This window comes from Macrobrachium rosenbergii, chromosome 7 (genome assembly GCF_040412425.1).
Source record: "Macrobrachium rosenbergii isolate ZJJX-2024 chromosome 7, ASM4041242v1, whole genome shotgun sequence".
NCBI classification, from domain to species: domain Eukaryota; kingdom Metazoa; phylum Arthropoda; class Malacostraca; order Decapoda; family Palaemonidae; genus Macrobrachium; species Macrobrachium rosenbergii.
The window spans coordinates 1,873,681-1,901,591 of record NC_089747.1 but is presented as its reverse complement, the minus strand read 5'-3'; the positions used below and the strand labels follow the sequence as shown (position 1 = coordinate 1,901,591).

General features: G+C 36.6%; 1 protein-coding gene across 1 annotated transcript; it reads left to right on the top strand.

Moving 5' to 3' along the window:
• Window positions 1–1,235: 1,235 nt before the first annotated feature.
• On the top strand, window positions 1,236–27,449 carry DNApol-theta (DNA polymerase theta). The gene is made up of 33 exons (XM_067106274.1): window positions 1,236–1,554; window positions 3,602–3,727; window positions 4,178–4,347; window positions 4,746–6,366; window positions 7,106–7,217; window positions 7,731–7,846; window positions 8,051–8,175; window positions 8,564–8,708; window positions 9,365–9,568; window positions 9,764–9,896; window positions 10,290–10,454; window positions 10,721–10,933; window positions 11,091–11,227; window positions 11,809–11,972; window positions 12,120–12,282; window positions 12,609–12,770; window positions 13,501–13,663; window positions 14,292–14,535; window positions 15,434–15,554; window positions 16,168–18,889; window positions 19,278–19,436; window positions 19,719–19,811; window positions 20,070–20,230; window positions 20,620–20,814; window positions 21,090–21,191; window positions 21,515–21,654; window positions 21,812–21,950; window positions 22,806–22,955; window positions 23,667–23,765; window positions 24,185–24,427; window positions 24,665–24,896; window positions 25,449–25,651; window positions 26,866–27,449. The coding sequence occupies exons 4-33, from the start codon at window positions 5,065–5,067 to the stop codon at window positions 27,001–27,003; spliced, it is 8,445 nt and encodes a 2,814-aa protein (XP_066962375.1). The 5' UTR covers window positions 1,236–1,554; window positions 3,602–3,727; window positions 4,178–4,347; window positions 4,746–5,064; the 3' UTR covers window positions 27,004–27,449.
• Window positions 27,450–27,911: the final 462 nt, after the last annotated feature.

Genomic DNA, 27,911 nt, shown 5'->3' with positions numbered 1-27,911 from the left:
ATTTATACCTTCAAGGACTCGCTTGCTTTGGAAAGATAATGAAAAGTCAAGCTAAAAGGATAAATTAAGACCAGACATAAAGTTGTTTTGTGACGATGAATTTGCTAATGTGATATTTAGTAGAGCAATTTTAGTGGCAATTATTAAAGTAAAATATTGTATTGTCACAATAAATTTGTTGCTTGGATATCAGGCCTGTACCGAGGGGCGGGGGCGGTCGAACGACTCCCCCCAAAAATTTTTGGAAGTCCATATTTTCTGTGAAAATTCTGTTAACCAAAGTCAGTACTTTGAATAACATCTAATCGGGTAGAAGGGCCTAGACCGCATGCCCAGTTTTTCTTCTTAATATAACTAAAATAACATTTTCAAGTATTTCATCTTGTATATACCTATATATGCAATGACATATATAAAATAAAAGGTCCAGTTTTGGGAAAAACGAACCCCCCCCCCCCACCAAAAAACAATGGGTACGGCCCTGGATATTTAGTTTTGTCTTAAAGGCATCAAGTCATTAACGATTTAGGATTGTGAAAATAGCGATAATGACTATGCCGAGGACCCTAATTGTAGTTATACTAATCGTTAAGCCGTTTTAACCGTTACCAGCGGTAAACAGCTTTTATAGTAGTTATAGGCGGGAACGGTCTTTATAACTGCTCATCTTGAATCCCCAACGGTCAGCTAAGAGTTCGCTGACCATTCGAGTACGGAATACGTGTATTTACTTCTGATTAATTTATTTTTCTTATATAAAGCGTCATTCTTGTATAAAATTTATTTTAATCATTATACTGATGACCTTTCATGTGCACGTATTGACCATAGCTTTTCCTTTATAAATGCTGTGATCGAAAATTGCCGATTATTATACTAACTATATTAATTAGTTATTGAATCTTCAGTTTTTGCTTATTTACTCTTCTATTTATCGTTGTGTTTTTTTATGAATTAAGTGGTGTATTAGATGAGGAAGATTGTGGTGAAAAGGGGATTATGTAGGCCTATCAAGGCCCACAAAATCCATGTTGAAGCCGATTGACCTTGAAAGGAAGGCAAGGAAAAGGAGCTGGGTACGCACGTACTTAGCGCATATTTACGTACTGAACAGTATGTACGTTCGCATACACGTGCGCATTAAACAGTTAAATAAGTAATAGCGATGACGATAATAAATAACTTATCAAAAAAAGATAAGAAGAGAAAGAAATAAATTACTAAAACAAAAACTCACTCGAAGAGCCGTTGCGAAGACGTACGCACGTACTTAGCGCATATTTACGTGCTAAACAGCATGTAGGTTCGCATATACGTCCGCATTAGACAGTTAAATAAGTAACAACGATGATGAAAATAAATAACTTATCAAAAAATATAAGAAAAGAAAGAAATAAAATACTAAAAAAACAGAAACTCAATCGAAGAGCCGTTACAAAGGCGGCGCTCCCTCGCGCGTGTCAACCGAACCGCGCAAATTTTTTAAGTGTCCGTCAAGTGTCACACTTTATTTATTATTTTAGCCTTTTCCTCGTCTAAATTGAAGTGCAATATGTAAGTATGAAGTCGTTAGATGACGTCTTAATCTAGTATTTGTTCTAAGATAAGGAAAATGGCGTGGAATAGGCCTAGCCGATAGGCCTAAGTCTAGGGCTGTCAAAATTTCTAGACCAATATATATTGAGCTTTAGTCTACGTAGGCCTATAGATTGATATAAAAAAATATGTGAAATTTGTCTAGCTTTTAGGCCTATTCAGCAAAACTAGTTTTAATGTATGACAATTATCCGTTTCTAAATCATGAACTTGTATAGGCCTACCTTACAGCTTACGGTACTTCTATAGGCCTATGTCTGAATGCCCAGCTTTGGGCCTTAAAATAGCCTACGTTTAGGCTAGTATAGGGTATATATGTTAATCTAGATGTGTTTTAGACAAATGGCCTAATTGGGCAAACTATCATAGGCCCACTTTTTGAACCCATAGGCCTATGTTGGACCAACAAAACAATCAATCCTTGGCTAAGGAAATAGGCCTATATAGCCTAGGTGGGAGTGAAAGAACCAAAACTGAGTGAATAGGTATAGCTCAGGCTAGCGAGGTACACTCAGTCTTCTCATAAGACGAAAAGGCTAAAAGGTGCAAATCAATAGGCCTAGCCTAGGCCTAGTAGCTTGTTTTACGATGTACCTCAATTCTCAAATGCAGTTGGAGGCACACCATGCTATAGGCCTAGTCCGTATCCCATTTGTCTTTTCTTCATTTTATTTTTATTGGAAATACTCATTAAGCATAGACTAGGCTAGGCCTATAGCGTATTCCTAGGTATTATTTCATCTCGTTATTTTTAACCCTATAAACACTGTGTGAAAATAATAAAAAAAATTTTCAAATTATGACTTATAAGTAAGATAATCCCCCCCCCCCCCGCTCCATACCTAATACAGCAAAATTATAACCAGTAAACGCTCCTAAGTTACGTTAGGTTGGTCTTTTTAGGTTTTTTCGGGGCCCTGTCATTTTCTAGCCATTTTTGTATGAAAAACCCAAAATGGCTTTCATCTTTTCATGCAAAAATGGCTGGCTGGAGTCTTATTGGCAACTTATAAAATTTTATCTCTTCATAGGCCTATTTCTGTTATGCAGTAACATACCTTGGTCAGAATATGGGTCAGTGCTACTTAATAAGATAGCCTAGGCTAGGCCTACATAGCCTATCTCAGCGTAACGTGACCTGACCTTAGGTCGCTGGTTCTACCCCAAAATTCCTTACAGTGAATCTTTACTTTACTTTTTAATGTAATTTATTTGCTAGGTAAGGATTCCTTATATTGAATCCTTACTTTACATTGAACCCTTAATTTGCCATAGGCCTAGAAACTGCAGGCAGTCCCCGGTTTACGACGGGGGTTCCGTTTTTACGCCGCGTCGTAAACCGAAAAACTGTCGAAAATCATCAAAAATCCTAAGAAAATCTCACTTTTAATGCTTTGGGTGTATTGAAAATGATGTAAACTGCATTTTTATTGAGTTTTTCATAAAAAACCTCCAAATTTTTATTATTCTACCATTTTGGAGCCATATTTCTTCCATCGGATCGGCGCACGATGCCAGTAACCCTGGAACATGCGTTGTAAACCGGGAAATAATTTCTGATGAATATATTTGAAAAGCGCCGTAACCTCGGAACGTCGTAAGCCGGACCCGTCGTAAACTGAGGACTGCCCGTATTTTATGTCTTCAGACTCATATTAAGATAAACAGCAACACAAAAGCAAGCATGTCATCTTTCTTCATGTCCTGATAATGCCCAGAAGACTGGAGGTTATGTCTCTAAAATATGCGGCATCTGTGATTTTTTAGGGATTAAATGGCAGCGTAATAACTTAAACTGTATACTTGAGCATACATTGAACTAACCTACAATTGTTGTTTGTTTAGAGTTTTGGTTTTTTAATTCCAAACATAAAATATGTAAAATAGTCTCCTACTAGATGTAAAATATTACATTAAATTGCAGTTTTATTTTCGAATTTCAGACGGAGAATATTACTAGATGTAAAATGTTACAGTTAATTGGAGTTTTATTTCTTATTTCCAGGTTTAAAATGTTACTAGTTTGGAAAGCTCTCTCGTAAATAAGCCTGGTGCTTCAGAATGATGAAAGATGATTTTTAATACGAAGAAGTCTGTGTGTCATTCACCATGGATCCTGCCCGATGCCAAGGTCTGTATGTTCTTTGTCACAGAGTAACAGTAATAGTTTGTCACAGAGTAATGATAATACAGTTTGTCACAGAGTAACAGTAATATGGACATTTTTCAACATAAAAATAGGTTTTTCTGTTGTATTATGATGTGATTTGCATGATTTTGAGGTTTATTTCCATCGCAAATGAATACTTATCCTTCCCCCGGCAAATGCCTGTATAATAGCACGGCAAAACTGTGTTTACTGATTACAGTTATTTTGTCTGACAAGAGTTTATTAATTTTATATATATCATTTGCCGGGAAGGATAAGTATTCATTTGCGATGGAAATAAACCTCAAAATCATTCAAATCACATCATAATCAACAGAAAAACCTATATTTTATGTTGAAAGCAATTAATGTCCATGTAATATGTTTTTGTCACAGAGTTTAAGTTCTAGGACTATTGCCCTTGTTTTTCAGGTGATGGTCGACGTCATAAGTTTTTGGGAAGGTTTGCAATCCCTGTGCAACCATGTAAGATGACAAATAAAGGTTACACCCCCTCGTCCTCCGTAAGAACGCTTTTCATGAGACCACCAATTGAAACAAAACAAGATGTGCAGAAGTCATCTGTTGACCGATCACTGAATGTGAGTTTATTGGATAGGTACTGTTATTTGTTTCTTCATTTTTGCAGGCATTAAATCATAGTTGTTTACTTTATATTGTACATGTTTCATGAAAATGTGTTCTGAATATTCAGTAATTACTAGGCAGGACTTGAAGAAATTATAACTTAAAAGGAGAGAAGATAATATCCAAATTGTAGTAACCATTGCTAATAATCTTGGTAAGGATCTCACCATATTTCCATTTGTTGGCTTTATAACATAATTTGACATAGGTATTTGTCCTTTGGTAAACATATCCTATATTTATGAACATTTCAAAATCTTTTGAAATAATGGTGGATTCTTAGATGCCTTGGCTTTTTTTTTATAACACGTCATAATCCATATACAATATTAATACCCTTTATGCTTTGCAGGATGAATGTTTGTTTGGAGATTCTTTCTGCGATAATGAAATCTTAGAAGGATTAAATAAAATAGAGGCACAGTACCCAGCCAAAAAGCCAACAGGTCCCAGTAAGCCACTGAAGAGTGCAGGTTGCTCCAGTTTTAATTTAAACAGCAGTGTATCACATAGGGAGGTGAGGAAATCACCAAAGAGCTATATGTCACATACGAAAGATAATCCTTTTCACACAGCAGCGAAAAATGAAACTAACAAATTTCCCAAGGGTAACACCTTGAAAGATCAGTGTGAGTTTGCTCTCATTGGAAATGAGACCCTCAAAGCCATAGATGCCATGGATTTTGACAATTCGATCGACGAGATTGTGTCTCCAGGAGATGAAAACCAAGTGGCTAAGCCTCTTGCAATTGTCATTACTCCCCTGCGTAATCGAAGTAAGAGAAAGGTGTCGTCGAACTCAAAGGTATCGAATATTCGACGGTCTCAGAGGCTTCACAGTAAAACGAGTGATTGCCAAAACAAATGGGGACTCTGTTTACAATGTAGAGCATCCTGAACGGAATGAGAAATCTAGAGAAAAGTTCAATAAATTTGAGAAAACAATATTGAATAATCAGCAGTCTTTGGAGTCTCCCAGTACAGAAAGTAGTTTTGTAAATGGTAACAGCCTGAATGAATTCTTATTTGATAAAACCCCAGAGGAATTGTCTGCCAAGCCAGTTGGAAAGTTGAAGCCAAATGGTCCTGTCAGATCAGAAAAGGATCTTTGCATTTTCCAGAGTTTAGTCAAAACATCACCACCTATACAGAACAATTGTGTATCTAGTAAACAGTCTGTCTCAGAGATAAGGGAGAATGGAACCAAAAACTGTGAAAATAGAAAGGACAATTGTACACTGTTGGAAACAAATGGAACATTTCCTCAGGCATTAGAGACTAACAGCAGTTCCCTGAAAGGTAAATCAGATAGTAAAAATCCAAATCTGAAGAAAATGATTGTTGGTGACAACAGTAAAGATCTGGAGTTCAGTATATCAGAACAATCAGTGGTTTGTAGAAATGATAGTCATGACAAAGAATTAAAAAGAGCTGGGTCTCTTTTGGAAGCAGCAGGACATGATAAGGTTTCTTGCACTGAACAATCTCAAGCCCAGAGTGAATTGAAAGCAGAAAACAATGCGTCGTCTGCAAAGATATTGGCAGTGGAATGTTCAACAGGTGCCAAAAATGACACCAGATTTCATACTCCTGTAACTTCAGGTAGAATCAAGAAGCCTACCAAGTTAGGATTACGTGACACAGGTGACTTAGATAAGGTTGCCTCAAAGTCTAAGGTTCAGAGTGAAACATTTCGTAAGGCGGGCGTCATATCTGTGCAGGAGAGTAATAAAGATGTAGACGTACATTTAGAGAAACGAGATTCTGACCTGTCATGTCAGTTTACTGAACATACTTCTCCCGTTGAGAACGTTGAAGAGCTTGGCATAAATGCTGGAGATTCAACCAAGGATCTGCAAAGGAAGTCAGTCCTTAATGCATCAGCCAACATTAGCAAGGGTGAACATAGCTTTTTGTCAACTCAAGCCAAGATGGACTTAGCATCTTGGGGTTTACCGGAGCCTGTGTTGCAGGTTAGTTTGATGATATTTTGGTATACAGTATTGCAGTCCATAATATTTCCATTTGCAGCTACAAAATGTAATTGGTGTTGAATGAGAAATGAAATGAGGAGATAGGTTTAGCCACGTTAAATAATCTTTCGACAGTAAAGTTTTTTTTTTTTTACAAACCCGTAAACCATTATAAAATAACGTTTTATATAAGTAATTTACCCAGTAATTACATGATTGGATCATGTAATTACTGGGTAAGTATATATAAAACTTTATTTTTTATAAAAATGTCATTTTTAGTGTGCAGGACATAATATCCAGATGCATAAAGGAAAATTTCCAAAAGAAAGTTCCTTACTGTGTTAAGTGCTGAATGGTTAAGTATCCCAGTGTTTGGCTTTATGGCCAAATTTTCATAAATCACAGTGCATTCTCAGGCAACTCCTTCCTGGGAATTTTTGGGATTAAAGTCTAGGAATTTCAAAGGCAACTACATAATTTGCATAGTTCCTTTAAAAGAATGCTAAAAATTGCACCTTGTGATTTTTTTATTCCTTACCGAACTACTAGCATGACAGGGTAGGATTTTGTAAAAACATGGTTTGTATGCTGTTATATATAGAATATTCAGAGAAACTAACTATTTCTAAATAGTGGCTTACCATGTTACCCTTAACACTACTTTATCATAAATGAATCAAAGTAGAATTTGCATATCCCCTATGATGCAAGAATTAACACCCACTCAATTTTCCAGCGCTACATCCAAAATGGAATCAAGACCATGTTCCCATGGCAAGCTGAATGTTTGTGTTTACCTGATGTCTTGGATGGTAAAAACCTAGTCTACTCGGCACCAACTTCTGCAGGTAAGATGTGGTAACTGATTAATATAAAATTGTAGACTTGATGGAAAAGCCCTGAAATTTTGTTCTGTACTGATATGTAGCTGTAGCCATGGTTTAGCCTGTTGATCATGCTCTTCTTTTCTCTTGACAGTCTCCCCATCACCCCTGGAAAGGACCTGATCTCATCATTGCGTACTCCATTTCCTCCTTTATTCAACCCATTTTTCTCTTGTTATTCAACCTACTAATTCCCATCTGAAGGAAATTCTTTGTTCAAGGGTGCCTCTTTTTTATGTTATTTCAAGAGGGTTGCCTCTCTTTTAGGATCAGTTTTTTGTTGTAGCTGATTTGTCCATGAAGGAATTAATTGCAGGCTTGGATATCTCCCCCCAACTTTCACTGAATTATGCATTTCTTTCTCATGTAAACCTTGTTTTGTATTTTATACAGTATATACGGCAGTAAGCTTGTTAACATGTAATAGTTAAATGTTGAAACCTTTTAGTTTACCATAACTTTTTTCTTTCCTTTCAGGTAAAACATTAGTATCAGAGTTGCTGCTTCTTAAAAGAGTTTTAGAAACTGGACGTAAGGGACTCTACATTTTGCCTTTTGTGTCTGTCGCAAGAGAAAAGATGTACTATTTGCAGGTTGGTCCCACAATTGTCTGTTGTTTTTCTTTTGTTAAAACAAAACTGAAGTTTATAGGTAGCCATAAACAATTCATGATATTTTTTAGATTTTTTTTTTATACCAGTATAACGTAAAATTGGTATGTGATATTAGGCAGACGTAGTGTATTTTGTTGTTCTTCAAAATATTTGTGTTTATGAGTTTGACTTTTTCTCTGTCAGAAAATGTTTAGTCCAGCAGGTGTAAGAGTGGAAGGATTTATGGGATCTCATGGTCCCCCTGGAGGACTGAAAGTAACTGATGTTGCTATTTGTACAATTGAGAAGGCCAATAATCTTGTGAACAGGTAAAATTTCATGAATCATGTTTTTCAGTTTAGGACTTTTCAACTTTACTTTTGTCTTCAAAGTTGTTTCTATGTCCCAGTCGGTCAACTTTGAATGTCTGTACAGAGACTACTAATCTTATTGAAATTTATTGTAAAACCTAATTAGAGTATTAGAAAATATAAAAGTGCTTTTCAAAAAGCATAACCATCTAATAACACTAAGTTAAAGATATAGTCTTAACATGCTTTTAACAATTTGTATTCATTTCATTTTAATTTTAACAACTGAATCATAAAACCATAAAGACCTGTTATTTTAGTGTACTACCAATAGAAATACTTTGCAACCACATAAAGACCTTTAAACTAAACACTTTTGTGAAAATATCATTTATCCCTATTTCAGGCTGCTAGAGGAGAAACGCTTCTCGGAGTTAGGGATTGTGGTAGTTGACGAAATTCACATGTTGGGTGACCCACATCGAGGATATTTGCTAGAACTCTTGCTAACCAAAACCATGTTTGTGTGTCAGACTGCCCACGCGGTACAGGTATGGTTTTGTTCCAAGTAATGGAAATGTGTTTGTATTTTCAAGTAGGATTACAGTACCCTTGTACAGCATTTTAAGTTTACTTTCCACAAATAATATAAAGTTGGTGCAAATGCTGAAATATTCTGGAGTCCTTCCTGTGTTGGCATAATGGGAAGTGATGCTGATAAAGCAGCCAAAGCTGTAATTACAATGACAAGATAAGGTGTAAGTATCCCAGTCTCCCAGCCGGTGATTACTGTATTTAGAATTTCTAAAATCCAACTTATTTAATAAACGGCAGAGAGTATGGAATAATGAGCCTCATCACAACAAAGCAAAGCAGATCAAACCCATGTCTGAGATATGGCATTCTTCAGACCAGAAAGAACACCACATAGAAGCCATTTTGCCATGTCATCATACTGGTCAAACTCATTTGACCTCTGAGTACTTAATGAATGGTCCAGCTAGCTAATTCAAACATGTTGAGAATGTAGGTCAGCACTATCAGTCATACTTATGTAAAATAATACCCTTAGTTTGCCTAATTGCGATTCTTTTCACTTCTTCGAGTCTTAGATAATAGGAGCATTCAAAAGTATTGATTTATAGATTTTTCTGTAGGTCATCAGTTGTCATGATGCTCTATTGTACTTCCTAACCGTTCATTTCAGGAAGAGGGTAACTCTGGAGTACAAATAGTTGGTATGTCAGCAACTCTCCCAAACCTGGATTTGTTGGCGTTGTGGCTGAACTCTCAGCTTTACAGTACGGATTACCGTCCAGTTCCTCTTGCTGAGAGGGTCAAGATTGGAAAGACCGTTTTTGACTGTCAGTTCGGGAAGTTTCGAGACCTTGATCCCATGCTAACTGTGAAAGTAAGTACTGTAGAAAATTCTTTAGCTTGGGTTGATTATTTTGGTATCCTTGTTATATTGGTCAGAGTTGTGTTTTCTTATATACAGTATTGTTCAAGAGTTTTGAAACTGCAGACGGAGAAATGGGAAATATCTGCCATGAATATAAGGAACTTGGTATACACTTTCATTGACTTTTTTTTTTTTTCAATTCAGGGTGACAGTGACCACTTGATTCAACTGTGCCTTGAGACTGTTTTGGAAGGATTTTCTGTTTTAGTGTTCTGTCCTACCAAAGTGTGGTGTGAAAAGTTGGCAGAAGGTGTTGCCAAAGAATTTTTCTGCATTGGTAGGTACTGTCAAAAGTTTAATTTTCATGATATATACAGTATTTCTCAAATGAGAAGTCTCTAAGTTTAAAAAATTTATGATGTTTTACAAAGAAAGATCTGTGCTGCTTTACAAATCAAAAGAGGATAATATGAATTTTCTGAAGTGTTATTAACAATTGCTGTAGCATGAAAATTTAAGGCACAAAATGGTGTAAATGGACAATCATATTGGTGTAGCTAGCAAGGCATTTCTTAAAATGTTTATACTGCCATTACGTAATCATAACAAGTATGAACCTTGAGATCTGCATGAATACTTTTTGTATGAATATACTGTGTCAGTGTTTTGCTTACATTACATCATAATTTATTAATTTGATGCTTCTGTAATGTTCTCTTTTTTTATTTAGGCAAGCTTGATAGCCAGTATCCAAGTCACATCAGTGCAAAGTTACGAGAGTCTCTCAATTCCACCGGGATCACCAAAGTGATGGAAGCTCTACATAAATGTCCAGTTGGGCTTGATAAAGTATTGGGAAGGTCAATCTCCTTTGGGGTTGCATACCATCATGCAGGTCAGGACAGACACCATGTCTAGTTTTTTAACTTTAAAATGTTAACTGACATTGGTTATTATCTTGCATAATTTCTTTTTGATGCAAGTTATTCTTTATGTAAAATTAATTTGATGTTAATGTTGATTGTGTCTTGATGTTCAAAAGTATAGAAATGGAACATGCAAAATTATCAAACTACCTCATTATGAAAGTCCTAGATGCTAATTACTTGTGAAATATCAATATAATGAAAATTGTTTTCATACGAAAATATTTTCCTTCAGGTTTGACATTCGATGAGCGTGACATTGTCGAAGGTGGTTTCCGCAATGGCTCAGTACGCGTGCTTGTGGCAACCTCTACTCTCTCCTCGGGGGTGAACTTGCCTGCACGACGGGTCATTATCAGGTCGCCAGTTTTTGGAGGGTCTATCCTTGACACTCTTACGTATAAACAGATGATTGGTCGAGCTGGAAGGAAAGGAGTGGATACTGAAGGTTGGGGTCAAGTTGTATATAAAAATGAATGAAGCATAAGTGGAAAAATGGTTTTGAAAGTGATCTTGCTTAGGTTAAGGGCCATTCATTAACCACAGTTGATATTCCTCTGCAAATGTAAACACAATTGTAAATAACACTACTAATGTTTGCACAGGTGAGAGCATACTGATATGTCGTGAAGGAGAGAAACAAAAAGCCCAGACTCTGTTGGCTTCAACACTGCCACCTATAACTTCATGCTTACAGCAAGACTCATCCCTGACATCCAGTATGAAGAGAGCAGTTTTAGAGGTAAACGTATAATAGCAGCATTGGGGAAGTAGAAAATGTGTACATTACTGTATACTAAACACAAGTTTTCATTTAAACAATATATTAGTAAATAATATCAGGTACAGGCAGTCCCCGGTTTACAACGGGGGTTCCGTTTTTAAGCCGCGTCGTAAACCAAAAAATCGTCGAAAATTGTCAAAAATCCTGAAAAATCTTACTTTTAATGCTTTGGGTGTACTGAAAACGATGTAATCTACATTTTTATTGAGTTTTTCATAAAAAAAAAACTCAAAATTTTGATTATTCTGCCATTTTAGAGCCATATTTCTTCTGTCAGATCGGCATACCCCAGAACATGCATCGTAAACCAGGAAATAATTTCTGATGAATATATTTGAAAAGCGTCATAACCTCAGAACGTCGTAAGCTGGACCCATCATAAACCGGGGACTGCCTGTATAGGAAAGCAGGTATAGTAATTGATAAAATGTTTGATGTGATGCCCACGAACAAGAAAAGAAAGGTACATAGCTAATCAGATCACAGACTGATTTGGAAAATTAGAGAAACAATAAGCAGTATTTGTTCCCTTCCTAAAGGTTATTGTCAGTGGAGTTGCAGCTGGTCCCTCAGAGGTGGCAAGATATTGCAGCTGCACACTTCTCGCTGCATCACTAAAGAGTGCAGTGTCCGAATCACAGCAGGATGCACAGAATTCAATTTTATCCTGTGTGCAGTTCTTAGAAGAAAATGAGTTTATAAGGTTAGTTTATAAAAAAAATTGGTTATCAAGTTAATGGGATTCATTTGGAGTACAAACTCTGGCTAAACTAGAGCCTTATCAGTTTGAAATAGGGAATAGTATTTTGCTTGTTACCTATTTTGAATAGTATATTCTGACATTTTTCAGGTTACAAGAAACTGAGTCAGGTATGAAATACATTGGAACTCAGTTAGGCTGTGCTGTACTGGCATCGGGCCTATCACCTGATGAAGGTTTGCTTGTGTTTAGTGAACTCCATCGGGCAAGGCAGTGCTTTGTTCTTGAAAATGAACTGCACATCATTTACCAGGTAAGTAGTTAATTGCTAGTACTTTTATATATGGGAAGTACTCATGACCTCCCTGGTGAATTCACTTGTAATTCCTAACCCCCATCTATCTGTCATACTGGGTACTGTATTGAAGATATGGGAACATGGACTTAGGACCTAGGACCTGGTAGTGGTTGAAGGCCATCACCCAGCTCACCATCATCACCCATAGAATTGCAATTCCGGTGTCATCCTCTACTTTTAAATAGGTGCCTGGAGATCTGAAGAAATTAACTTTTTCATGTTCAACAGGTAACACCTCTATATGTGAGTTCAGCAGAAATTAACTTTTTCTTGTTCAACAGGTAACACCTGTATATGTGAGTTCAGCTTGGCCAAATATGGATTGGCTGACTTTCTTGAGCATATGGGAAAGTCTCTCGGACGACATGAAGCGTGTTGCAGACTTGGTAGGAGTAGAAGAGAGCTTCATTGTGAGAGCAATGAAAGGTACCATCAATAGAAAGGTAAATACAATTTTTTAGTTGAAATGTATTGCGAAGTTTGTGGGGTCTTGACAACTGAAGCAAATGCTTGTAGGAACTTTATATCTTGTCACTGCTTACTAATTTTTATATTATACAGTATTACATATAGAGTACTGTAATTGGTAAGATTAAGTACTGTATAAAAATATGAATTGCCAATTCACTTATTGTGACAAGGAAATTTTGAGAACCCAAATGTTTGCAAGCGTTGGTTTTGACACAGGTCTCGCTGTATCCATGAAATTGTAGAAGGCTAGATCAGGCTTAGCGATTCACTACACAAGTTACCAAAGTTCAGCAATAATGAATAAGCATCAATTTAAACAAATGTACTAAACTTTGCCAACAAAATGGGGAACAAATTTAAGCAGTTGAATTGATTGCTAGATTGTGTGTTCTGACAACATCTGAGGTTACTAATTGTCTACCTTCATGCCAATCAGGATATTTTTAGGAAAAAGATACAAATTATGAAAGGGAAGAAAAAGTAAAGATGCATCTAAGAAGAGAGTAGTGGGTACTAGTGGTTCTGGTACTGTGATACATGTTTAAAGGACGTACTAAAGAGTGTAATGGGAGACCATATACATACATAAAAAAATTCCCTGGTACCACAGAGGGAGAGATCCTTTTACTTTCTGAGAAGAAGCATAAGTTTTTAGAGCAAAAAAGACTAAAATTGACTCATTCTATTTTTTTACCACCTTAGGTTCGACGTCAGGCAAAACTGCTAGCTGTGCATCAGAGGTTCTACACAGCACTGGCTCTCCATGAACTTGTTCAAGAGGTTCCCCTGAATGTGGTAGCTCAGAAATACTCTGCTACCAGGGGTATGCTGCAATCTCTTCAGCAATCAGCTGCAACATTTGCTGGTAGGTTTGGGGTGCTAGTAACTCTTCCAAACCACCATCATGGAGGAAATCTTTTCATTGCCTACCAGGAACCTAAGAATCTGTTGTCTGTTATTGCTCTTTCAACTTGTTTGGAATCCTTGAAGTGGAATACATTACAAACTTACATTCCTAACAGTACCTTCACTTTGGTGGTCTTGGCAGTTAAATTAGTTCCAGAAAAAACATACTTGTTGGTTACACTTCCTCGCTGATTGATCTCACTGGCACATTGAACTTTTACTTTAAACATTTTTGTTAATGCACAAAAATTTACCATAAGTAATAGCTTTATTCAACTCCTTATTTGGCAATGAATCAAATAGCCTGAAATCCATAGAATTTCAACTAATCAGATAAAGGATAATGAACAGTTAGTCAAGAAAATAGTTGGTATGAACGAAGCAGGATGGAGATGATTATGGAGGTCCAGAAAGTCAATAAAAGACCATAGAATTTGGGCAGAAATCACACAATGGTAGAAAGTTGAAGGAATTCATGTCTTAATGACAAAAAATTGTCACTATCCATTGTATTACTGTAGTCTAATGTATACACAGTGCACAAAACATCCAGTGTTTTGTGTGATGCACATTTTTTTTTCTCTCAGGAATGGTGACAGTGTTCTGTAATCGGCTGGGTTGGCACAATCTCGAGTTGTTAGTGTCCCAGTTTCACGACAGACTTCACTTTGGCATTCAGCGGGAGTTGTGTGACTTGGTGAGGCTCTCATCCGTTAATGGCCAGCGAGCAAGATATTTATATAATGCAGGATTAGAAACTGTGAGCAAGTTGGCCCATTCATCAAAGGAAGATGTGGAAAACATTTTACATGCAGCCACTCCATTTCAGAGGTATGTTTGGGAGAAGGGCATACGTATAGCAGTTTTATAAGTAAATCATAAAAGATTGTGTCAGTTTTAGCTCAGGCTCTATTATTAAGAACTTAGCATTAGCTATCAACAGTACTGCTCTTGTAAGTTGCGTTACTCAGTTTGGACCAGCTGTATGATGTAAGAGGTTCAGTATACAAAAGGTGCTGGTAGGTAAATGAGACTGCTTCACATTTAGTAGGCTATACTGTAATAGTTTTATGCAAATTTGGCTCTCAAATATACTTTTTGTAGTAACAACAAACACAGTGTTTTAACAATAAAACACTTCTACTGCATACCAATTAATTGCAGAATAGCTTTACTTAACCTTAAATCCTCTGTCTCGATGTGACTCCTTTGAATTTGGTTATGTTGCTCCACTTACCAGGATTATTGCTCTATTTCCTGTTGTTATTATATACCATTCATTATTTTTTCATTCCTGCCCATAATCTCATCATCCTTGTTGGGGGTGGGATTAGTGCCATCAGTGCACCTCACGTGGTGAACTGTAGGCATTACCGAAGGGTCTGTGCAGCATCCCTCTGGCCCCTAGCTGCAACCTCTTTCATTCTCTTCACTGTACCTCCTTTCAGATTCTCTTTCTTCCATCTGACTTTCCACCCTCTCTAACATTGTTTCATAGTGCTACTGTGAGGTTTTCCTCCTGTTACACCTTTCAAACCTTCTGACTGTCAATTTCCCTTTCAGTACTGAATAACCTCATAGGTCTCAGTGCTTGGCCTCTGGCCTAAATCCTGTATCCTATTCTATAATCTCCTCATTAATGGTCATGATCTAGAGTTAGACCTGGTGCTCAGTTCAATTCCAACAACCTTTATATATCAACTTTCTCACTTTTTCTTTTCCTCCCCAGTAATAAGATGGACGAGAAAGATTCCAAATCCGGAGGCACTATTTGGTTGTCCTCGAATCGGCCCCTTACAGAAGCCCAAGTTGCAGCTCTTATTGTAGAAGAAGCTCGGCAGTTGGTTCAGGTGAGTAATGTTTTTTATACAGTTGGCAATGGTTATTCGCTTATCATCTAACTGCATATGAGTGGGAAAGAAATAAAGTACTTAGAAAAAGAATGAAAAGCAAAAGTATTTCCTACTACTTTCTGTTACTTCTTGCAAATGAACACCATATTTGTTGGAAGATGCGAGCTTGTTCCATATGAATGTGGTTCATGTTCTGAATAAAAACGATAATAATAATAATGCATCATAATTTGCTAAAAAGTGTGCGGATATCATGATAGTAGTGAATGCTGTCGTAGGTGGAGTAATAATGAAATGTCTAAGTACAGTACTTTAGATTGTGGGATCTGCTTGAGCTTGTATAGTACTGCCAGCTGACTGACATTTTCTTTCTTTCTTTTTATGTGGAACTGAAGCATTTGGAATTATTTTGTATGCACAAAATTGCTTGTTATATATAATTCTGCTTTACAGCCTTGTGAACTTGCATTGTAAAAGTTTAAATTAGAAAATTCTTGGGTTCTGCTTGAAAACTATATAGCCGTTGTGTAATACTTCAAGTTAAAATTTATAAAGTACAGAATCATTTTTACCTTTATGAAAAGAAAATTGATTGAAAATTTTCTTGCAGAAAGAATTGGGCCTTTCTTCCATCGATTGGACTCAAAGGCAGAAAGTAATTACTACTCCAAACCGCTGCCCAAGGCCTCGCAAAGGTTCCAGCTCATCTAAGCGGAGAAGTTCTAGTGCAAGAAAGAAATATTCTCCTCCAAATCCTATATTGCAAGCTGAAAGTGCAGCTGGGGCAAATGTTATATCTCCAGCATTATTAGACAGGACAGTTGCATCTGCCATGACACCTCTGCATAGAAAGAGAAGCAGGAGCAGTCCGCAAACTATTACCAGCATAAACAAAAAATCTAGATCTATGATGTCAGTTACAGAGGTAGAAAAAGTCGTAAAACAAAATGCTCCTGAAGCTAAACAAAGTACCCAATTAGCGTTGGAATTGAAAGAAGCTGTGACACGTATAAATTATTCAGGCATTCATGCCTCAGAGGGTGGTCAGGAAAATGATCATATGAAGAGTGGAGGGGCTACAAAAGAAGTTTTCACTGGCGATCAAAGGAATCCCAACCAGCTGCTCCCAAATGAAGAAGCAATTTTTCAGAAACCTCACACCAATGATTTTTCAAATGTTGATAAAGCTGATGTAGAATACATATTCCAGGGTCATGAAAATGTGCTGCATGAAGTAAATTCTGATTCGAAAGAGTTAGAATTCAGGCCAAATGAAAAAGAAAGAAAGGACGCAAAGGGCAGGCCAAAAAATAGACACTGGAAAGAAAACCAGTCGGAACAAATTAACAGAAAGGACAGTCAGAAAGAGAATGCAAGGCCCCCTGACAAAAATGATGTTCATGTTGCAATTCAGCATTGTGAAGTGGACAGGCCTTTGAATAATCAAGTAAAAGACAGTAACAACACTCCTGCTAAAATTACTGCAAGAGGGATTTTGTTTGGGAGAAATAATTCAAAAAATGATACAGAGTTCTCTGGGACTGACGTCAGACCGGCATCATTTTACGTACCAGAGTCTCAAGATGATAAAATAGAAGTGTTTTCCCGCAAACGCAAAGCTAAGGCAAAAAAAAATATTCAGATCAGCGAATGTGAGCAGTCCAGTAATAACAACATTATTTTAGTCAATCAAGACAAAAAGGACCTTCCAGATACTGCTGATGATCAAGAACTTATTGAAAATGGAAACAACCAAAATAATAATTCGTTAACATCAAGAAACCAAAGAAGCCACATTACCAGAAAGATTCATGGTAAAAAAAGGATGAGAAGTGATGAGTTTTCTAATACTGAAGATCCTGAGGAGCATAACTCTCAGAAGACGCTTAAAAAAGCAAAAATTATGATTAATTCAAGTTCAACTCCGATTACAGATACTGATGAAAGGATGCTGAGAGCAACATCACTCCAAGGACACAACCAGCTTTCTGTTGTGAATTATAATAAAGGTTTAAGCTTTGAAGGTACTGAGAGATGCAATACCCACGATAAAGAGAACATTGACTCTGCTGTGAAAGAAAAGCGAGACAGAGAGAGTGATCTATTTAAAGATTCTAGTTTTGAAAAAGTTGGCGAAGGATCCTGTAAGCCAGATTGCATAGATTTTCTTTCAGAGTCTCAAAAGGAAGCCTTTTTGATGACCATGAATTCCCAGGACTTCGACTCAGAATCTTGTAGATTTGACCTCCCGAAAGATGAGGAACAGTGTGACGAATCTTGTTTTGATATTGCATGCAGTAAAAGAAGCTATGAAGCACTTCTAGATTCAGAACCAAGGAAAAGGACTCAGCAGCTTAGATCTACTGATGTCATAGAAGGAGGTTCTTCCGCAACTGAGATGATTAATCAGAAACATGTTGAAGACCAAAAAAAGGTGGACCCATGTCTGTTACCGAAATATCATGCTTGTGAGGAAGATCTTGGGTGGGAACTTGATTTAAGCCCTCTAGAGGACGTTGGTCATGGGGATAAAGTGAATGGAAGAGAAATTTTGAGTTCTGACGGTTCTGATACTGAAATTACCGAAGGTCAGGGCAGCCCTTCGGAGAAGAATGACCCGACTAAACCAAGAAAAAGATTACCTTCAGGTGACATGGATATTGAGGGTTTGATACCTCTAGAACTGGGACAGAGCATTTGCGACTTACAGGATCCAGAGTGTGAAAAAATCAATGCAGGAAACGACAGTCTCTCAGATTCCTTTTTTGAAAGGGCATTCGACACCTACCTCAACACCTCTTCCAGTAATATTTTTGATGTAGAGGATAGATCACCAAGTGAAGGAGAAAAGTGCAGAACAAAAGACGATGACAAAGCCAAAAATACAGTGGAAACGGAGACAGCAAAGCTTTTACAAGTTGAGGATAACGTGGAAGTTACTTCAAGGAAAAATAGGCTATCAGATGATTTGTTTTCTAATAGTATACTGGTTAGTCAGTCAGACCCGTGTTTGCAGACCGCAACAAGTGGAATACCAAAGCAAAATAATCATCAACCCAAAGGAAAACTACCTGCTGTTGACTCCAAGAAAAGAAGTTCAGTATATGAAGCTAAAAGCAAACCTGGACCATCTACATCCACAACTATTACCGATGATCAGTGTGCAAGCTCAGATATTTCAGACATCACTTCAAACTCATTTTGCATAATTGATGTTGTTGGTGATGCTCAGTTGTTTGACTGCTTCGTCAAGGAGTGGAAGGAGCAGAAGAGGTTTTCGCTTTCACTGGCATGTGAGAAACCAACATCTCATCATAAAAAAGGGGGAATTGGTAAGTCTTTTCATCAGTAATTTGTCCTTGTTGTTCGCGTGAATGAGGAAGATAATTCAGCTTAAATCAGGAGCTTTGCTAATTTGTTTTGATGAGTGGAGAGCAGGAACTTTAAAATCAAAATATAATAAGGAATTTTTACCTGTATGCATTCAGTTTGTATGCAAGGCATATAGAAATATATTAAAATGTGTCAGAAAACCTCCATTGTTGCTACATTATTGAAAATCTTAGTGATGAATCCATTGCTTGATCTTAATGAGCTTAATGTGATTCAGTCATTGACATTCATTGGGAGGTGATCAGTTATGTGTATGTATGGATCATAATTATTATTTGAAACCATTTTATTTCAAGAAGAGTCTCAAGTCTCCTCTGTAATTTTCAGGCTGGCGTATAACTGGGCACAGTAGAAATCCTAGAGGCAGTCAGAGACAAGAAGTAGCAGGGTTGGTCGTCGAAAATTCCAGTCTCTTCATTGTTGGCGTGGCAGTGTGCTGGGGTGGACATGATGCTTACTATATTAATTTTAAAACCACTCAGGAAGGTATACTTGATATTTGGAGAATCTGTTGAATGTTGCTTTAAATTTGTATACTAGTTATACGTTGTAAATGTATGGTGATCCTGTAGATTGCACTGTGCAGATTGATGGTAACTCTGGTTGGCTTCTTTACTTTGATTATGTAAAGGTGACATATTTTAATGCTAGTGTAGATCACTCATTTTTTTTGCATATTTGTAGTTCAGTTATAAATTCATGTTACTGCTTTTTCTGTTCCTTGTCTTGATAGGTCATACCCTTAAGAAAAACTTTTTTTTATTGCAGAGGCAATCAGTTGCAGTTTTCCAACACCACCAATATGTGAAAAAGTGCCTTTTGAGAAACGGATTGCAATGGTAAAAGAGGCTTTTGCTGATGGTGAGCTGTTGCCCATAGTTTTGTTCTTGGATTTTTTGTTCATGTAGGTCTCATGATGAAATCAAACCAGTTTTCTCTCTAATTTTTTTTTTAGCTATGCAACATACTTCTTAATTGACAGTTTTAACCAATTTCTGATATCAGTAGTGCTTTAGGTATGTCAGGCGATATAGTAGAACTTTCATAGCATTAATCTGCAAAATATTTAACCATAATATTCCAGTCATTTACACTGAAGTGTTGCAAATCTGCTATCAGTACAGAACAAGAGCAGTATCGTATGCACCTGGGATGTCAAGACTTTTGTGAAACTGGTTGTTGCAGCAGGAGTCGAGCTTTGGACGCCAAATTTTGAAGATCCGAAAGTAGCATCTTGGATGCTAGACCCTGGTGCGAAGGAGCAAAACATCCATAACTTGGTAAAGGTTTTGGCTATATTTAGAAAAAGTGAAAATGTTTTAACAGATATATAAGTATATTAAAGAGCAATTCACAATGAACTATGTAACTTACTTCATTTTAGTTAGTTTTGAGATTTATGTAAGCTGAGTTAGTTTCTTGCAGAGTTGTCACTATTTATAATATTCACCTACAAATAAGAAAGCCAGTTATTACTCACTGAGAGCTTAGGAGGAATGGTTATTGAATATACTGAAAGAATATAATTAGGATATTATAGTTTACTATTTCATACTATGGTTCTGCAAGGCAAAAAGATCTCTGTCATGTTTGACTTGTCTCATTTGGCATTGAAGACATGAGCATCAAATGAGACACTAATGTCTGAAGAGTTTTGTTTCTGCTTTAGGTCGTAAACTACAAGATGGATTGTTTGCCACTGTTGGAGAGTCTTGGAAGTTCGTGGGGTTTGTCGAGTCTTGGTGTCAACACCGATAATCCTGGATCGTGCAGAGTGAGAGCGGCAACTGAATGTGTTGTTGTTTACCACCTCACAGCTGCTTTGAAACTGCAGCTGAAAGAAGTAAACATGCTTCGCTCTTTTGTAAGTAAATGGTTATAAAGATTTCTCAGTTTCTTTACTGTGGAAAACTTTAGTTACCATAACTTACCAAGGGAATAGTTTCCAATGGCAGTCTAGCTAAGGATAATTTTCCATGTTTGGCAACAAAATGCAATGTTGCAGCCATTGGTAATTTAGTTAAATACAGGTCCTGTAATGAATTAATATTTCTTGTTGTGAAAGGGTGTATATACACCAGATTTGTAGGCTTTCACTTTTGAGTTAATAATCCTTATTGCTAATATTTTGTTTTGCAGGTTAATGTAGAGATGCCTAGTGCAGTTGTGTTAGCCTACTTAGAGCTGTCTGGAATGGGTTTTAGCAATCGTGAGTGTGAAGTACAAAAGGCTGCAATGCAGGTTTGTATTATCAGAAACTTGCTTTGTTTTAATTGGATGATTTTTCTTATGATGTTAAGAGACATTTGTTTGTTGACTAGCAGAACAATTTTAGTGATAGAAGAAGGAAGTAATTTTATCATATTAAAGTCAATTTTGTATAGTAGTTGATCTTTGTGGAAGTTTTTGAACAGTCATAAAGCAGTTCATAATTTTATTCCTTCAGTTTGAGAAGTATAGAATTTTTGCATGCCAGTTTAGAATTTAGCTTCTATTGGAAGACAGTAGATTCAAAAAGTGTATGAGAAAAGTTTTCATTTTGTTTTACTTTTTGCTGCAATCAGGAAAAGATGGCATCATTAGAGCAAGAGGCTTACTCAATGGTTGGTCATCCATTCTCCCTAACATCGCCAGAGGAAACAAGCCAAGTTTTGTATCATGAACTTCATCTGCCAACACCTCCTGGTCAAGGAACAACATCCAGGTGCAACATCTAAAATTGAGAACATGTAGCTTGTACCTTTATGATCATACTTTTGTACTGCTCTCATAAAAGAATGCACGTCATTGGCCTTACTTAGTGCAAGAGATCTGTAGTTGTTTTTTTATTCATGTTGATGCTAGTTATTTATTATTTTCAGGGGTCGAAGAGGCAGAGGTGGCCAAGGGAGTAGAATGAGTGGCCCAACTAACAAAGAAACATTGGAAAAACTCCAGCGCTTACATCCGCTTCCATCTGTAATACTTCAGTGGCGAAAAATCAATTCTTCCCTTACTAAGGTAATTGTTTACTGTATTCTATATAAGACTTCTCCAGGTATACTGGTTATTTGCTCCATTTTGTGTGATTTTGTTTTAGGTAATGCAAAGAGGACTGAGCAGCATTCGTCGTTCCTTTTGATGGTGTAAATTTAGATAATATATAAGTCTTGAATGGAGAGAAGAGTAAACCAGTCAGTAAGGATGAATTCACTGAGGCAAAAGCAGAGTGATTTTTGTAAGCAACAAAAACTAGTCACTCTGGATTTGATCTTAGTTATGTATTGAATTTGATGTTAGAAAGAAGATGCGATTTCTCAAAACAGTGAGAACCACATCATTTTGCTTCATTGTAATATGCAGGTTTTTATTACCATAAATAAATCCTTTGCATGAGGATGAAAAATATCAGGCCAAATAGGTTTATTTTATTTTAAATTTGTATACTGCCCAGTAAGGCACAGTAAAGTTTTAGCCGAGAATGGGCAGTGGTAAGTTGAAGACATCTTGAATCGTCCTTTCAGATGAGTTCCCCTTACAATATAGAGGCACACTCTTATTCTGCAGTTTCATGATACTAGCTCTGTTTAGATAAAATGCTAATATTAGTAATGAGTGTGTAGGAAAAATGTTATTTTTAAGAATTTAGGTTTTCTTACAATGCATACAGGCCCCTGATTTACATGGCTGAGAACCTTAACTGGATGAAAATCATGCATCAGTTGTAATGTGTGGAAAATTAGGTGCTTGTATTGTAAATTACACAATAGGTTCATACATCCATGCTAAACCTTGCTGTTATATGTAATATTTCATTTTGCAGTGTCTGGTATGGAACAGAATATCGTACTTATTGTTTTCAAAATATTTTTGCAGGTGGTGTTTCCCTTGCAGCACGAGCGTGTGTTTAATAAGTACCTGGGAATGGATCGTATTCATCCTAGAATACACACGCACACGGCAACAGGAAGAGTAACAATGCACGACCCAAACCTTCAGACTGTGCCGAGAGATTTCAACATTCAGGTTCTAAATTATTTTGATAACTTTTTTATTAAATTAGTTTTTTCTTGGGAGGTTAGTAAACAGGATAGTTGTAGGTTTTTGTACTGATCATTTGATTTTCTTAAATTACGAAATGTGGTGACAGACAGTTTATTTTTTTTCTGTGATCTGTAGAGAGAAATCCTGGATTCATTCTTGTATTTTTATTCAGAGGCGAAACAACATCATTTGAGTGTTTGCAAGAAAGGAAAGAGTTAAAACCTAGGAAATTTAAACAGTTTAAAACATTGTAAATAATCTCCTGTGTTTGAATATGACGGATTCTAAGTGAGGAGCTTTGACCATCTTTAATCGAAAAGTGTATGATTCCTTTATGACAGAAGCATCATGTTAAATATTCATCCTTGAACTGAGGTAGGCAACTGAAGATGTGATGACCCATATGCCATCTTGCTCTTTTTTTTAAATTGAAGAATGATTTAAGGCAATAACCAGTAGAAACTGTGTATATTTTATTTAATCCAATCATTGGAGAGCTTCCTTTTTCAAATTAAACCTTCCATTAGGATGATAGGTTTTGCACTGCTTATAAATGGCACTAATCCAGCTTCAACCATCATCCTAAAGTAGCTAGAGTATAACTAATGATAACAGCTGAATTTCTTTACTAGCTTCGGCATATGGGCTGATTTTATTTATGTAAGTCATGCAGATATGTTCTTTTCTTTCCAGAAAGAAATTAAAGGGACTTCAGATGGCAATTGTGGTTCGAGGAAACAACAGCAGGCTTTGTCAAATTCAAGGATTATGATGCAGTTAGCCCCACTCTTGGTAAGGATGCTAAGTTCTGACTTTTATCAAATATGGTAAATTTTTACTTGGCCGAGAGAGTCTTACAATTCAGTTGTGAGCCCTAAATTGGATACTGCTTACAGCTTGCTTTGTGTGGCACACTATAGACAGTACTAGAGGCTCTTTTGCAGCATCTGTTCATCTTCTATTTTTCTCTGACTCGGACTTCTCTGTTCCTTTGGTATCTTTTAGCCTGGCTATCCAACTTCTTTAACTTTACATCTCTCCAGATTTCCACCTCTCACTATTGGTTGGCAAGTATTCATGTGCATAAGGGAAGTTAAATGCTTTCTATAGAGTGCAGTATATGGGCCAAGAATTATTTTTCAGATTGTATTATTTTTATTATTTGTGCATGGGATTAGTTGCTTGAAAAATTGTATTTTGAAACTTTTCAGACACAAGAATTTGAGGACCATACAATAAGCCTTCGCCACGCTCTGGTGGCCCACCCTGAAAATATCCTCTTAGCAGCTGATTATTCTCAGCTGGAACTCAGACTGTTAGCTCATTTGGCATCTGATACAAAACTTTTGCATCTGCTTAATAGTGGGGAAGATGTTTTCAAGATGATTGCTGCACAAATACACTTCACTGACATCTCAGAAGTTACTTCAGAACAACGGCAGCAAGCTAAGCAGGTAATGGCTCATTTTGTTTAGCTGTTTATTCGTAAATTTTACATACATAGAATGACTGGGTAAGATGATTTCCTCTTGCAAAAGGATGCACATTGGTAAAGGGTACTTTTCAAGAGTGACCATATAGATAATTTTAGCTCTGTTGATCCACAGGACATTGTATTGATATTGGATGATCAGTTTAGTTCATGCTTATGTATGCCATGATGTAAAAGTACATATTATTTTACATTTCAGATTTGTTATGGCATGATATATGGAATGGGTGCACGTGCACTTGGCGACCAGCTAAACGTAGACGAGAATGAAGCTCTAACGTTTATGGACAAATTCAAAAGTCGTTTCCCTGGGGTGCAGGAATTCATGCAAAAGACAGTAGAGAGTTGCCGAGAGAGAGGTTACGTCGAGACTCTGATGGGTCGTCGGAGATATCTTCCTAATATATGTAGTGCCAATTCTTTTGCCAGAAGTAAGTGACTTCTGAAGATGCCAGATTCTTTTCAAAACTATATGATCCTGTGATTTTAGGGTCTTTTCCCTATGTAAATTGGTTTTCGAAGAGTTGAAGTGTTATTACTACAAATATAAATTTTAAAGGATAATTTCTAAAGTCTGGATATCGTACATATGAAGCCAAACTTCAGTAAAGTCAGTTTAAATTTGGGACTGTATTTTCTATAAAAATTATAAATAATAAGATCAAATCATAGTAGAAATAAGATAAAGCACTTAGATAATAGGTAGATATGGCAAGAAAGCACTTGTCAAAAACAGTAAATGTCATGATAACCTGAAAAAACCCCAAGATAGTAAGGAAAAGAAAATTCATTAGAGATTGAATCATGAATATGGGAACTGTTTATAATTTTATAGGGAAATAACCACATGAAAATAGTTATGTTATATCATAATCCATTGACCAGCCTATAGTAGAACTTTGTGAAGATCAAGATTTATCAAGGGAAGAAACTTCCCAGTTCTGTAACCGGAATTGAGTGGTTAAAAGCATTTCTCCTTTCAGGTCAGAGTGAACGCCAAGCTGTTAACACTGCCATTCAGGGCTCAGCCGCTGATCTAGTCAAAATTGCAATGGTAGAAATTGCGAATGCCTTACGTACAACGTTCCCCTCCACTCCCTCATTCCTGACTCAGCCTAGAACACCACGAGACAAGTTTTCTGGAGCCTACTTGGTGCTCCAGCTTCATGATGAGTTGATATACGAGGTTTGTGTGAAATGTTTTACCTTCAACACTAGAATTGTTCACTCTACTTTATAAAATCCTCACAATATTTATGTGAAAGTTGACAAATTATAATAATTTGTCTTGTAAATTTTATTTTTTTAGCATAAAACATATTTTCTCATACAAACCCATCAGTCATATATTGCCTTCATTTGCTGTTTGAATATCTCCAGACATTTATACTGTATATGCATGTCTTGTACGCAGGAAAGTCAGAATACTTAAAAGCCACTGTGTATGCTTTCTTGCCATCAACCCATCACTGGGAAGCAACTCTCCTCCTCGTTGTTGTATGTGGATGGGATTTGACACTGAAAATGAGGTACTGGAAGGTGGGCCCTTTGTATAGATTTACATTTGTATGAGTAATTTTATTTTTAATGTTTCATCACAGACCTCTCATCATATATAGCCCAAATTGCATAGTAGGGAGGTGAAGAAATTAAAAGACCCAGACTTCTTTTCGGGCTCAGTGGATCCAGCAGGGATTCAGGGACAGCAAAGTTTAGCAGCCAAGGCTCAGAAGGTATTCCCATGGGCTATTGCAAAGTGGAACACATGAAAAACAAAGCAAGTAGCTTTTACTGGATAGTATACTATGTAGTGATCTCAAAGAACTGCATTAAATATGGCCGAAATCTCAGTATTCCTCTTGAAGGCTTGGGAAGTTGAGAGAATCCTGAATGCAAGATCAGTCACTCTGACCTTACTGGCCTCCGTTTTCTCACAATGCAGAATGTGCAGTTAGGGACATAGTGGAGACAGAAAAGCTGGAGTGAAGTATTACTGTGTTACATAACTTTCTAGGGGACACCTGTAATTAAAAAGATATTGCTTCATAGTGGGTGAGAATGGCCTCAACTTAAGATGGGTTAATACCCCAGTACTTTATTCAATATATATCTTTTTCTGTTTATATTAGATTAACATATGTTCTTTTGCTTTTGTAAAAAACAAGGTTTGTATGTAACATTGTGTGTGGTAACAATACCACTTGAACTTCAAACGTGCTTGTAGGTGTACCAGAATATTTCAAGTGAGGTAAGTCGGCCAACTCCCTGGCTAGCTACCACCCAGAGACTAACTCCTCAGAATTTCTAAGGTTGCAAATGGCTGTTGTTGACAGAACAAAAATAATCAGAAGTTCCTATGACACAGCTTTCAAGATAGACCTTATTGTTTTTATTTTTCAGGTGGCTAATGAGGATGTCATTCAGGTAGCACAGCTAGTTCAAAAGTATATGGAAGGAGTGCACCAGCTTGCAGTTTGCTTGCCTGTCAAAATAAAGGTTGGTCCATCTTGGGCTTCCATGCAGACTCTTAATCTCTAAGTTAGACTAAAAAGATATAGAGTGATATATAATGTACAGTATTTTACATATATTTATTGTTGTGGTAGGAAACATTGGCTCATGAAATATTTATTAATAGATGTAAATATCAGGCTCTTTATCGTTATTGGCTAGGTATTAAAATTTTTAGAGTAAGTGACATGAATGACTCACTTTTATTTAATTTATTCTTTTACCATAGTATACGCTAGAAATTTGTAAGATTTCAGTCTTGTACATTTGTGTACTTTTTTAAACATGTAAATATTTTTAAGAAGAATTTTAATACAAATATTGATATGACTTAAAATTGTATGGATTAATGATGACAAGTAATGTTTTCTTAAACATGATTCCATAAGGTCCGTCAAGTGCCCATAAATTGAAGCACTTGGAAAAATGTATATTTTGTTATACAAATGAATACAGGTATTTAAAAATCTTCATAGACAGCCTTTGAACAAACCTTTTAAAAGAAACTTGTAATGTAAAAATCATTCTTAAATGTACTATGACATTGGGTATGTTGCAGTGCAAAAATACAACCCCTCTATTTTACTCAACTCATGAAAAACAATATGCAAATATTAATTTTCATATTTTGTAACAGAGAGTCATATCCCTTTACTAGAGCCACAATTAGTATATTCCAGTAAGGGCCACCAACTTATGATTGAATATAATGAGAAAGCACTTACAGAATCTATGGGTGGGAACACTTCATAAGGTTACCCCTCTGAATCTCTCCCAGTGTTTTCACAATATTGGCACATTGTTCACTTTACCCCCTTGAAAATCATTTAATAACCCATCTGTCTTGGGGCTTCTTGCGTGTTCATTGCCTCTAACTTGCTCACTCGTAATTGTAGTGTTTGATCTCTCCCCCAAAACCCAACCCAACTAGGGCT

What these genes read in the sequence shown, in the direction of transcription:
- DNApol-theta (XM_067106274.1), top strand. Translation starts at nt 5,065, where the DNA reads ATGCCATGGATTTTGACAATTCGATCGACGAGATTGTGTCTCCAGGAG. An exon ending in TCATAAAAAAGGGGGAATTG is followed by an intron (nt 18,890 to 19,277) that starts GTAAGTCTTTTC and finishes TGTAATTTTCAG; the next exon opens with GCTGGCGTATAACTGGGCAC. An exon ending in TGCCAATTCTTTTGCCAGAA is followed by an intron (nt 24,897 to 25,448) that starts GTAAGTGACTTC and finishes TTCTCCTTTCAG; the next exon opens with GTCAGAGTGAACGCCAAGCT.